This window comes from Mauremys mutica, chromosome 16 (assembly GCF_020497125.1).
Source record: "Mauremys mutica isolate MM-2020 ecotype Southern chromosome 16, ASM2049712v1, whole genome shotgun sequence".
Taxonomy (NCBI): domain Eukaryota; kingdom Metazoa; phylum Chordata; order Testudines; family Geoemydidae; genus Mauremys; species Mauremys mutica.
The window spans coordinates 32,035,157-32,047,670 of NC_059087.1; the positions used below are offsets into that span (position 1 = coordinate 32,035,157).

Sequence of the window (12,514 nt, forward strand, 5' to 3'; positions counted from 1 at the left end):
GAGGTTTTTAAGGTCAGGCTTGACAAAGCCCTTGATGGGATGATTTAGTTGGGTATTGGACCTGCTTTGAGCAGTGGATTGAACTAGATGACCTCCTGAGGTCCCTTCCAACCCTGATATTCTGATTCTGTGACTGGTCCAGGCTGAGTTTCATGGTTTGGTGGAAATTGTTGAAATCCTGGTGGAATTCCTCAAGGGCCCCGTTCCCATGAGTCCAGATAACGATGATGTCCTCAAGGTAGCGCAAATAGAGTAGGGGCGTTAGGAGACGAGAGCTGAGGAAGTGTTGTTCTAAGTCAGCCATAAAAATGTTGGCATACTGTGGGGCCATGCGGGTACCCATAGCAGTCCTGCTGATGGTGCATTGCCAGCAGATCGGGGGAACGTGATCATTCCCTCATTGGCCTCATTGGTACTACAAAAGCGATTTCCACCCCTTCTTGTCAACTGTTGAGAATAGCCCACTTTCACCTTAATTGAATTGGCTCGTTAGCATTGACCCCCCACTTTGTAGGGCAACTCTCATCTTTTCATATGCTGTTTATTTATGCCTCCGTACTGTATTTTCCACTCCATGCATCTGATGAAGTGGCTTTTAGCCCACAAAAGCTTATGCACAAATAAATTCATTAGTCTCTGAGGACTCCTTGTTGTTTTTACTGATATTAATGGGACTATTTAGATCCAACAGAGGTAGTATATCTGGGTTTTCCTTTGTCTTTGGGCATTTTTGAATACTGCTGTTTTGTCGTGTTCCCCCCGCCAATAAATATTCTGTACAATATACAGTGTGCAGTTAGTGATATTGCAATGTCATTGTGTCTGTGGGCTGGTGAATTCAGTATGGCTCCTTCATCAACCACAGTACTGAAACTTCCAAATATAAATGTAAGGGCAGATGAGCTTCAGCACTGTTGAACACTGCACATATTTTCAATGTATTTTACTTGTATCCTTTTGTGTGATGTGGGTAGGAAGATCCATACTATATTTATATAAAAAAATAAGAAATAGATGGGAAGAATCTGCATCTATAAATGACTTGGGAATGTTCTCAGGGCAACCTGGAAAGCCATATGTTTAATTTAAATGATACAAACAGATAAGTATAATTGTTACATTCAACTATTCTTCTCCTGGCAGTCTGTTCACTGGTGATTTATTGATAATGCATTAAAGCAGCCGGGCATGTTTCATAATGGTGTGTGCTTGTAAGGCAAGTTAGTTTGTATTGACTTCATCTGTTCATTGATGTATAGTTGGGGTTTTCTCCTAGCTAGAGTCTTGGTCTTTAAAATTAACTTGCATTTAAAATAATTTATTTGCCACCAGAAGATAAAATGAATTTGTCTTCACATTTACACTTTGCCATTTTGTTTTCCAGCTTTTACTGTTACGGAAAGAAGAGCCTCAAAGTGTTGTGAGCAAAGACGAGGATTTCTCCTCCTAGCCTGGGCCTGTCATGGTAAGCACATGGGTTTTGTTAGGACTCACCAAAACAAAGCAGGCTGTAGCACAAGAATCATAGAATATCAGGGTTGGAAGGGACCTCAGGAGGTCATCCAGTCCAACTCCCCGCTCAAAGCAGGGCCAGTCCCTAGACAGATTTTTGCTCCATATCCTTAAGTGGCCCCCTCAAGGACTGAACCCAACCCCATGTAAGGATGAGAGAGTTGGTACTGTATGATGATAATAGATACTATTCTCAATACCTGACATACATGTCACTCCAGGCTTCTGATTGAACTGAAAAGATAGTTTTCATTGCCTTTGTATTTATCTTTGAGCAATTTGTGTTTTAATTTTCTGATGATAGTCGTCATTATTCCATGTGTACCATCTGCCAGTAGTCTGGCATATAAACTAAGGCAATATTCTTCCATCCAAATTCAGATTAATTAGCCATGTACTGTTCATGGCATTTAAGTCAGATTTATTGCAAGGCTGTTAGAAATTAATTTGCTAGTGCAATTTTACTGATACACTGTGTAGAGCAAAGCTGTTTAAATTATGCAGGAAAGGTGCAGATTTGTGTAGTATAAGGACTGAGGGTTAATTTCTGTAAGGCGGTCATGGTTCTCTCCCCGCCTATCAGGGAGGGAGACCAAGCCCCCTTGCTGCAATGCTCCTAGAGCGACTCCGTTCAGGGGGAATTAGCCAGCAGTTAATAGGCCCTAGCCTTCAGTCCAGGCTGGGTATTAGTTGGGTCTGGTAGCCCCGACACTCAGCCAGAGTGGGACTGTACACATATAATGGGTCTGGCCCGCAGTTGAGCCGGGTGGCGGCAAGTCTATAGCGCAGAGCCTTCACTCAGGGTGGGGCAGCAGCCAGGTAAGGGGGCTCAGGCCTGCTGTCAGACAAAGCAGCCCAACAGTCTCAGGAGAGATTAGCTCTCTGAAGGGAGAGACAGCTAAACCATCGGCGTCCTAGCTCAGGTGGGCATCAGACCAATGCAGGTGTCCAGGACTAAACATGGGGAGGCTGCCACCCCTCATGGTTGGGTGGCGGGGTAGGGGGATGCAGGCCCAGCCACTCCAGTGCATCCCAGCCCAGGGCCCTAACAATAGCAGAGTGGTCTGTCACTGGGTCAGCGGGGAAATCCATACGCAACATAGAATCATAGAAGATTAGTGTTGGAAGAGACCTCAGGAGGTCATCTAGTCCAATTCCCTGCTCAAAGCAGGGCCAACCCCAAATAAATCATCCCAGCCAGGGCTTTGTGAAGCCAGGCCTTAAAAACCTCTAAGGAGGGTGATTCCACCACCTCCCTAGGTAACCCATTCCAGTGCTTCACCACCCTCCTAGTGAAATAGTGTTTCCTAATATCCAACCTAGACCTCCCCCACTGCAACTAGAGACCATTGCTGTTCTGTCATTTGCCACCACTGAGAACAGCCTAGCTCCATCCTTTTTGGAACCCCCCCTTCAGGTAGTTGAAAGCTGCTATCAAATCCCCCCTCACTCTTCTCTTCTGCAGACTGACTAACCCTGGTTCCCTCAGCCTCTCCTCGTAAGTCATGTGCCTCAGCCCCCTAATAATTTTCGTTGCCCTCTTCTGGACTCCCTTCAATTTGTCCACATCCCTTCTGTAGTGGGAGGACCAATACTCCAGATGTGGCCTCACCAGTGCCGAATAGAGGGGAATAATCACTTCCCTTGAACTGCTGGCAGTGCTCCTACTAATACAGCCCAATATACCATTGGCCTTCTTGGCAACAAGTGCACACTGCTGACTCATAACCAGCTTCTCATCCACTGTAATCCCCAGGTCCTTTTCTACACAACTGCTGCTTAGAGTTGGTCCTCAGCCTGTAGCAGTGCATTGGATTCTTCCTTCCTAAGTGTTAGGACTCTGCGCTTCTCCGTGTTGAACCTCATCAGATTTCTTTTGGCTCTATCCTCCAATTTGTCTAGGTCACGCTGGACCCTATCCTTACCCTCCAGCGTATCTACCTCTCCCCAGAGCTTAGTGTCATCTGCAAAATTGCTGAGGGTGCAATTAATCCCATCATCCAGATCATTGATAAAGATGTTGAACAAAACTGGCCCCAGGTCCAACCCCTGGGGCACTCCGCTTGATACCAGCTGCCAACTAGACATGGAACCATTGATCACTACCATTTGACCCTGATGATCTAGCCAGCTTTCTGTCCACCTTATAGTCCATTCATCCAATCCATACTTTTTTAACTTGCTGGCAAGAATACTGTGGGAGACGGTATCAAAAGCTTTGCTAAAGTCAGGATATATCACATCCACTGCTTTCCCCATAACCACAGAGCCAGTTATCTCCTCATAGAAGGCAATCAGGTTGGTCAGGCATGACTTGTTCTTGGTGAATCCATGTTGACTGTTCTTGATCACCTTCCTCTTCTCCAAGTGCTTCAAAATGAATTCATTGAGGGACCTGCTCCATGATTTTGCCGGGGACTGAAGTGAGGCTGACGGGTCCGTAGTTCCCCGGGTTCTTTCTTCCTTTTTTAAAATATAGGCACTATATTTGCCTTTTTCCAGTCGTCCAGGACCTCCCCTGATCGCCACGAATTTTCAAATATAATAGCCAATGGCTCTGCAATCACATCAACCAACTCCCTCAGCACCTCGGATGCATTAGATCTGGACCCATGGACCAGCTTTTCTAAGTAGTCCTTAACCTGTTCTTTCACCACTTAGGGCTGCTCACCTCCTCCCCATACTGTGTTGCCCAGTGCAGCAGTCTGGAGCTAAGTACTTCAGCTTTTTCCACATCATCTGCCTCCCCCATTCAGTAAGGGTCCCACACTTTCCCTGATCACCTTCTTGTTGCTAACATACCTGTAGAAGCCCTTCTTGTTACCCTTCACATCCCTTGCTAGCTGTAACTCCAGTTGTGCCTTGGTCTTCCTAATTAAACCTTTGCATGCCTGAGCAATATTTTCATACTCCTCCCTAGTGATCTGTCCAAATTTCCATTTCTTATAAGCTTCCTTTCTGAGTTTAAGCTCACTGAAGATTTCACTGTTAAGCCAAGCTAGTTGCCTGCCATATTTGCTATTCTTTCTGCACTTCGGGATGGTTTGTTCCTGCGCCCTCAATAAGGCTTTTTTAAAATACAGCCAGCCCTCCTGGACTCCTTTCCCCCTTGTATTAGCCTTCCAGGGGATCCTGCCCATCAGTTCCCTAAGGGAGTCCAGGTCTGTTTTTCTGAAGTCCAGGGCCCGTATTTTGCTACTCTCCTTTCTTCCTTTTGTGAAGATCCTGAACTCAGCCGTCTCATGGTCACTGCTGCCTAGGTCTCCACCCACTTCTACTTCCTCTACCAATTCTTTCCTGTTTGTAAGCAGCAGGTCAAAAGGAGCCTGGCCCCTAGTTGGTTACTCCAGCACTTGTACCAGGAAGTTGTCCCCAACACTTTCCAAAAACTTCCTGGATTGTCTGTGCATTGCTGTATTGCTCTCCCAGCAGATGTCAGGGTGACTGAAGTCTCCCATTAGTACCAGGGCATGTGATGTGGAAACTTCAGTTAGTTGTCCGAAGAAAGCCTCGTCTACCTCATACTTCTGATCTGGTGGTCTGTAGCACGTGCCCACCATGACATCAGCCTTGTTGCTCTCACCCCTAAACTTAACCCAAAGACTCTCAACAGGCTTTTCTCCAGTTTCAAACACGCTGGCTGGCTTGCAGTCAGTAACATAGCTGAACCCTATTTGGCTTCCCTGGGCTCCTTCCTACACTCCCAGGTTGAGGGTACCTGGGTTCCGGGGTTGTCATTGATCTTGCTGGGGTAAATGACGAGGTCTCTGGCACTGTAGCAGCCTCTATCAGGTCCAGGCTCCAGGGGGTTCCTGCGGGGGAGAAGAGACATCCTGCTCCTCTGGCAGCTCTGCCCCAACTGAGCTAGAGGGCCAGTCTTTTATAGTTCCGGTTCCTGTCCCACCCTCTGCTTCCAGTGGGGTGGCCGCTGATATCCTGGTTCTGCACACCAGGGAGTGGTCCTGGTTCTCTCCCCACCTGTCAGGGAGGGAGACCACGCCCCCTTGCTACAATTTCCTAAAATTGCATTTAAAATTGAAAGGGAAATACTTTTCTTCATGTTTTTGTGTTTAACAAAGGAAAGAGGTCCCAAATCTGTGTTTTACATTGCAAAGTTGTGGGCCACTAGTAATGTAAAATTGCAACTATTATGTCACTTCTGTGGGTCACTGGTAGCTGAATTCTCGTAATAGTTCATTGTTCCTAAACCTTTCATTGGTCACTGGGAACCCTTCATGCCTTCTGTCAATAGAGAGGTCTGCTGTGAATGGGTAATAGTGTTAAAATTAACTGTAGAGTTTCGTTTCTAGGATGAAGAGACTCAGCACAGCCTTGAATGCATCCAGGCTAATCAGATCTTTCCCAGGAAGCAGCTGATCCGAGAGGATGAGAATCTTCAGGTAGTCACTGGACCACTCTTTGCCTTTACTGCACTGAAAGATGTGTAGATCTGTTATTGCTCAGTCTAATCAAGATCACACAGTAGAGCAGCTGAGCTGTTTGAGTTGGCCTCTGGCATAAAAGTTTCATCCAAAGTTCCATACAGTGATAGGGAAGATGATCGTTTAAGAATATAAATCTTTTCTTTTGAAGCATATCACTTTGTCAGACAGAGTGATCATGCATTGTGATGTCCAAAGAGTTTCCTTAGAGTTTCTCAAAATTATAGCCAGTGCTCACTAAACTTACATAAGGACTTTTCAATTACTTAGAAATTGTATTTTCTCCTCTTCCACCCAAATCTAGTAAAGGGTTTATTTCTTAATAGGAACTGTTCATGTGAAATGCTGGAATTATTTCTTTATCCATTTTTGTTATTGGTAAGACAAAAAGTCTTACAATGTATAAAGTGTATTTTTCAATTCCTAATAACTCCCAAGTGTTGTAAGGAGTTTTCATTATCTGGCTTTTAAACTGATTTAGTTAAACTGGTGGCAAGCCCCATGTAGACACTCTTATTTTGGTTTAAGAGTGGTTTATTTCAGCTTAACTTAATCCTATTCCTAATATCTTTACTCTAAACTGATACAAACCATGTGTTCACACAGCCTTTTGCCCTGGTTTAACTAAATAGATTTTAAATTCATAGATTCACAGATTCCAAGGCCAGAAGGGACCATTGTTATCTAGTCTGACCTCCTGTATAACAAAGGCCATAGAACTTCCCCAAATTAATTCCTAGAACAGATCTTTTGGGAAAACATCTAAACTTCATTTAAAAATTATTAGTAATGGAGAATCCATCATGACCCTTGGTAATTTGTTCCAGTAGTTAATTACGCTCACTGTTAACATTTTTTTGCTTTATTTTCCAGTCTGAATTTGTCTAGCTTCAGCTTCCAGTCATTAGATTGTGTTATACTTTCCTCTGCTCGATTGAAAAGCCCATTATTAAATATTTGTTACTTGTAGACTGTAATCAAGTCACCCCTTAACCTTCTCTTTGATAAGCTAAATTGATTGAGCTCCTTGAGTCTATCACTATAAGGCATGTTTTCTAATCCTTTAATCATTCTTGTGACTCTTCTCTGAACCCGCTGCAATTTATCAAAATCCTCTTGAATTGTGTCTACCTGAACTAGACACAGTATTCCAGCAGCGGTCTCATCAGTGCCAAATATAGAGGTAAAATAACCTCTCTACTCCTACTTGAAATTCCCCCATTTATGTATCTAAGGATTGCATTAGCTCTTTTGGTCACAGCATCGCACTGGGACTCATGTTCAGCTGATTATCCACTACAACCCCCAAAATCATACCTTTAGTTAAATCCGTGCAACTTTGTTTTTTGTTATAAACTCATAAGTATAATTTTCACCAAGGCTAGGTAAAAGGAGCAAGAGCACATGATTTTACAAGTTTACAGTGAAAAAAGGCAGACGCTTAATTTTTAAAATGAAAGTTTAGAATTTGAAGAATCTCAAGAAGTCCTGAAACCACAGGATTTGTAGTGGGTTTTTTTTTTCTTTTCTTTCTTCCAATTTTCTGCTGTGCTTGACAATAAGACTGGTTCTTCTTGGAGTGCTGTCCCTGTGGGTGCTCCACTCCAGGTGACGGTGTGTCCCAGTGCCGTTGATCGGAGATCTTCCGTAGCGGTGCCTGGTCGGGATGCACGTGCTCAGCTGCTGTCTCGTGGCTGCATTAGGGTCTGCCTGAGCGTGCGTGTCCCACACGCCCCTTAGTTCCTTCTCAAATGTCCTCGGCTGAAGATGGGACTCAGGGCAGTGCTGAACCTCTTCCCTGGTCACTGAAGGAAATAAGTAAAAAGAAATAGAAATAGTTAGATAGAAATATTCCAGTTCTCTCCCTTCCTATAGAATAGTTTGTTAATTTAAGAAAAAACAACCAACCAAAAAAAAACCTTTTTCTCCCACATTTGTCTCCCGTTGAGACTCTCCCCCCAGGCAATAAATAGTTCAATGATGCCGGAGTCCCTGGGCTTTAAGAAATGCGACTCCTGCAAGGAGTCTATGCCGCAGTCTGATGGACACTCCCAGTGTGTAAAATGCCTCGGCGAGACACATGTCCCCGCTAAGTGTCTCTATTGTACCAGCCTGAAAACCAGGGCTTGTCATGACGGGGACTTGCGGCTAAATATGCTCCTGATGGAAAAATCTCGGCAGCCGCCTATGGAGAAAGACACAAGTAAACCCTCTCGCTCACGCTCCCCTGCTAGGTCGGAGCCGATCAGGAGCATGGCTTCACCCTCTCAAGCAAAGAGGCAGGAAGCCCCAAGGTCTCTGTACAGAGACTTTCAAAAGGGTAAAGGGTCTCCTGCGAGATCTTTACCCTGAGTGCTGACAGCGCCAAATGCAGGTGCCTCCGACCGCCGCAGCACCTCAGCTGTGGCTCATGCGGGGCACAAAAGCAGGGACCCGACTTCCTACAGCGGGAAGCTCTCCTCGGCACCGGTCCTGTCAGCACCGAAGATAGACCCAGTACCGGCAGTGCATTCCACCCCGATGCCGACAAGAACGTCGGCACCAAGCCTGCTCGTCATCCCCACAGCAGACGCGGACCCCCTGCAGGGTGCCAATAAACCACCCGTGGCACCCGTGAAAGCTAAACAGAAGTCACTGCGCGTTTCCGCTCACCCTTTGTGCCCCGCAGGACCACAGCCCATGGAGTAGCAACAATTTTTGCATCAAGTTGATATCTCCGTGGCCCCTGTGCCTGACTCTCCACTCCTTGACACACAAGGCTCACTGTTTGAACAGCTGCTCTCGCCACCTGACCTGGCTACCCTCACTGACAGCGAGAACGACGTGCAGCAGCAGGCAGACTTCTCCCCGCCCGCTTCTCCTCCTCCACCAGAGCCATATATCTCTGAAGGCATGGCACCCCAAAAGAACCAGCCTCAATTTCCCTACTTTGTCCCCCCATGGGCGGGACCTCACTTTTCTTACCCTATGCCTTGGCCTCAGTGGTACCCTTAGTTGGCTCCTGCTGCCACTCCTCCTTGTGGCCCTTCCACCAGACCGCAAGCCTGTTCTGCACGTCTATCTCTAGCTCCATCTACATCTAGAGCTCCTGAACACCCTCCTGAGCAGGTGGACTATGAACCCTTCCCTGATTCACCACCTCCATCAGCTTCAGATGGAGCCCTCATGCCTCCACCTCCACAAAATGTGGACGACTTTAAGCAAATCCAGAAACTTTTCAAGAGGGTGGCACTCAGACAGGACATCCCTTATGGAGGAAGTCCAGGAGACACAACACAGACTCCTCAAAATCCTCCAACCCTCTGTGCCCTCAAGGATCGTGCTACTCATAAATGAAGTCCTCCTAGAACCAGCTGATACTCTTTTGGCAGACCCCTGACTCCATCCCACCAACATGCAAAAAGGCTGAACGTAAATATTATGTTCCTGCTAAAGATGTAGATTTCTTATTTTCCTACCCACAACCAAACTGATGCAGTGACACACAGGACAAAACAGCCACAATACCGGCCCACCCCACAAGACAAGGACCTCAAATGGCTTGACCTCCTGGGTCGCAAGGTTTATACCTCCTCCACTTTGCAATTTAGAATTGCAAATTACTCCACCCTCCTCGCAAGCTACGATTACAACTACAACAAGTGCTTTGATTTTACCTCCCATATCCCAGAGGACAGGAGAGCGGACCCTTGTCGAAGGTCAGTTGGTGTCCAGGACAGTGCTACAAGCATCCCTGGACATGGTGGACACAGCAGCCTGCGCAACTGCAACTGCGGTGGTGATGCTTAGGTCTTCCTGGCTGTCTGCATCCGGTATCCCCAAAGATCTGCAGAACAAAGTGGAGTACCTTCCCTTTGACAAAGAAACTTTTTTCTTAAAAAAACAATGAAGTCCTTCACACTATGAAAGACTCTAGAGTCACTCTGCACACACTGGGCATATACCCGTCCCTCCCCAGGAGACAACAGTATTAAACTTATCAGAGGCCCTGTGCACAAAAATATCACTGGCCCCAGCCCAAACCGTATGATATTGGGAGGAATCGCAACAGACCTTTTAGGCGCAGACAAAACCATGTGCAACCAGCTATCTTCCACCCATTGGGACAAACAGCAATTTTGAAGTGTTAGTCAGGGGTCTGCACGATCACCCCTTGACTCCGCCACCTATTTGCTCATTTGGCCACTGTCTCCAAGTTTTCCACCATGTCTGGCAACAGGTCACACAGGACCGCTCGGTCCTTGAAATAGTTAAGTCAGTTTACTCCATCACTTTCATATCCTGCCTGCCCACCCACCCTTCCCCTTTCCCCATCACTCTTCAGGGACTCCTCTAATGAGCACCCACTTCACGTAGAATTGGCTCATCTTCTACAGCTAGGTGCAGTGGAACCTGTACCAACGCAACATCGGGGAAAACGGTTCTACTCCCACTACTTTCTGACCCAAAAGAAATGCGGGGGATGGAGACCTATACTAGACCTATGCTGAGTGACGAAATTTGTACATGTACAGAAATTCAAGATGGTCGCATTGGGCACAATATTACCCACACTGGAACAAGGGGACTGGTTCACAGCCCTCGACCTACAAGATGCCTGTTTTCACATATCCATTCATCCAGCATACAGATGCGTCCTGCGATTCACACTCGGACACGACTACTTTCAATACAGAGTGCTTCCATTCGGACTCTCCACAGCACCGAGAGTATTCTCCAAGACCTTAGCCATAGTCATGGCCCACCTCCGCAAACATGGGCTTATACTTTCCCCCTACCTAGACAACTGCCTTATCAAAGGCAGCTCATACGATGAGACATTAATAGCGATGAGTTTTTACCATCACCCTATTCCATAGTCTAGGCCTGCAAATAAACTTCCAAAAATTCACCTTGATACGCACACAGCAGATAGAGTTCATCGGAGCTTACCTGGACTCAATTCAAACCAGAGCCTTGCTCCCACACAGCAGATTCCTCGCTATTACACGTCTTATACGCATGCTCTCCGTTCTCCCCAGAATACAGGCTCAAACCAGCCTACAGCTTCTTGGTCACATGGCAGCCACCACCTTCATGGTCAAATATGCCAGACTGCATATGAGATGCCTTCGGGGTGGCTCAACTCCAATTACATAGAAACATAGAATAATAGGGTTGAAAGGGACCTCAGGAGGTCATTTAGTCCAACCCCCTGCTCAAAGCAGGACCAAACCCAACTAAATCATCCCAGCCAGAGCTTTGTCAAGCCTGACCTTAAAAACCTCTAAGGAAGGAGATTCCACCACCTCCCTAGGTAACCCATTCCAGTTCTTCACCACCCTACTAGTGAAAAAGTTTTTCCTAATATCCAACCTAAACCTCCCCCTCTGCAACTTGAGACCATTACTCCTTGTTCTGTCATCTTCTACCACTGAGAACAGTCTAGATCCATCCTCTTTAGAACCCCCTTCCAGGTAGTTGAAAGCAGCTATCAAATCCACCCTCATTCTTCTCTTCTGCAGGCTAAACAATCCCAGTTCCCTCAGCCTCTCCTCATAAGTCATGTGCTCCAGCCCCCTAATCATTTTTGTTGCCCTCCGCTGGACTCTCTCCAATTTCTCCACATCCTTCTTGTAGTGTGGGGCCCAAAACTGGACACAGTACTCCAAATGAGGCCTCACCAGTGCTAAATAGAGGGGAATGATCACATCCCTCAATCTGCTGGAAATGCCCCTACTTATACAACCCAAAATGCCATTAGCCTTCTTGGCAACAAGGGCACACACTGACTCATATTCAGCTTTTTGTCCACCGTAACCCCTAGGTCCTTTTCTGCAGAACTGCTGCCCAGCCATTCGGTCCCTAGTCTGTAGCAGTGCATGGGATTCTTCGGTCCTAAGTGCAGGACTCTGCACTTGTCCTTGTTGAACCTCATCATATTTCTTTTGGCCCAATCCTCTAATTTGTCTAGGTCCCTCTGTATCCTATCCCTACCCTCCAGCGTATCAACCACTCCTCCCAGTTTAGTGTCATCTGCAAACTTGCTAAGGGTGCAGTCCACACCATCCTCCAGATCATTAATGAAGATAGTGAACAAAACTGGCCCCAGGACTGACCCTTGGGGCACTCCACTTGAAAATGGCTGCCAACTAGACATGGAGCTATTGATCACTACCCGTTGAGCCCGACGATCTAGCCAGCTTTCTGTCCACCTTATAGTCAATTCATCCAGCCCATATTTCTTTAACTTGCTGGCAAGAATACTGTGGGAGACAGTATCAAAAGCTTTGCTAAAGTCCAGAAATAGCACATCCACTGCTTTCCCCTCATCCACAGATCCAATTATCTCGTCGTAGAAGGCAATTAGGTTAGTCAGGCATGACTTGCCCTTGGTGAATCTATGCTGACTGTTCCTGATCACTTTCCTCTCCTCCAAGTGCTTCAGAATTGAACTTGAGGAACTGCTTCATGATTTTTCCAGGGACTGAGGTGAGGCTGACTGGCCTGTAGTTCCCCGGATCCTCCTCCTTTCCTTTTTTAAAGTTGGGCACTACATTAGCCTTTCTCCAATCATCTGG

The 12,514-nt window shown here is 46.4% G+C and overlaps 1 protein-coding gene across 7 annotated transcripts in view; it reads left to right on the forward strand.

Annotated features, from left to right (window-relative positions):
• Positions 1–12,514, forward strand: part of MTMR3 (myotubularin related protein 3) — a 220,682-nt gene that overhangs the window by 87,324 nt on the left and 120,844 nt on the right. For all 7 annotated transcript variants that reach the window (XM_044989668.1, XM_044989663.1, XM_044989669.1 and 4 more), the window contains 2 exons: positions 1,385–1,465; positions 5,823–5,912. In XM_044989668.1, coding sequence (XP_044845603.1) covers positions 1,463–1,465; positions 5,823–5,912 — 93 coding nt within the window. In that variant the 5' untranslated portion in view covers positions 1,385–1,462. The remainder of the gene's footprint in view (positions 1–1,384; positions 1,466–5,822; positions 5,913–12,514) is intronic.